Source organism: Perkinsus marinus (assembly GCF_000006405.1).
Source record: "Perkinsus marinus ATCC 50983 genomic scaffold scf_1104296929850, whole genome shotgun sequence".
Lineage (NCBI taxonomy): Eukaryota > Perkinsozoa > Perkinsida > Perkinsidae > Perkinsus > Perkinsus marinus.
Window position 1 is genome coordinate 1 of NW_003216332.1, and position 976 is coordinate 976.

Consider the following 976-nt stretch of genomic DNA (forward strand, 5'->3'; position numbering starts at 1 on the left):
TGATAGACACATCGTTGAGGCTCATATCGTTGATGTTCTTCGCAGTCACTTGATGGCATTTCACATAAGGAGAAGGGGCAGTTGCCTCCATATCAGACCTGGGGTCAAGAGGAGTAGCCAGTAGCTGTTGACATTCCTGACCAACTATGATTCTATCTTGTTGAGCAGCATTAGGGTAGATCATCCATACCGCACCACCTGTACGTCGTAATAGACTAGTTGGCACGATGAAGGGGTAGTTGAGCGACCTGACCACTAGTATATCGGCCACGATAGAAGTTCGGTCGTCGAGATGTAGGATCACACTAGCTCTACCGAGAGTCGATGATTGGTGTGAGGGGTTACCGAAGATGATGGTCCGTGGATCAGGGACTAGTGGGAGGACGAGACCAGCATCACACCATCGATTATACTCATCTTCGGCACATAGCGGTTGTTCAGCACCAGAATCCAGTAGAGCGTTAGTAGCTACACGACCTTCGGGCTTGGGCGAGTCGTAGTCAGGTGATGAGATGGCTAATTTTATCATGGGTAATCCAGACCCATCGGAGTCAGTGATCTGGACTACATTAGCCTGAATCTTGGCCCCTTCGGTACCAGTAGAACTTGAAGGGGTGGTATCGGGTTTCTGAGGTAGTGGTTCGGGACAAGCACGACTCATATGACCTCGCTTCCCACAGCGGTAGCAATTGCTGTCTCGGCAGTGAGCTTCTGGGAACCGTACGGGATCATGATGAGTCCCGCATCGAGCACAACGGAGAGAATCGAAGGCCATCTTAGATTGTTTGCAAGAGCCAGTACTGTGGTCGTGGCAGAGACAACGTTGACACCGGAACTTCCGTATGAAGTCGAGGTTGAATATAGACCCGTCTGTCACACCGTCGGCAGGGCGTTGGGCTGTAGTGTCCCAGAATGTAGAAGCTTTGGACGAGTTGAGGCCGGCTGTGTAGGAAGAGATTGATGAACCTGAGTTGTA

At 50.8% G+C, this 976-nt stretch overlaps 1 protein-coding gene across 1 annotated transcript; it reads right to left on the minus strand.

Moving 5' to 3' along the window:
- Window positions 1–345: 345 nt before the first annotated feature.
- Window positions 346–775, minus strand: Pmar_PMAR008842 (hypothetical protein; the record flags this gene model as incomplete). The annotated part of the gene is made up of 1 exon (XM_002787225.1): window positions 346–775. A coding segment is annotated over one exon (430 nt), but the record flags the coding sequence as incomplete, so codon positions are not given.
- Window positions 776–976: the final 201 nt, after the last annotated feature.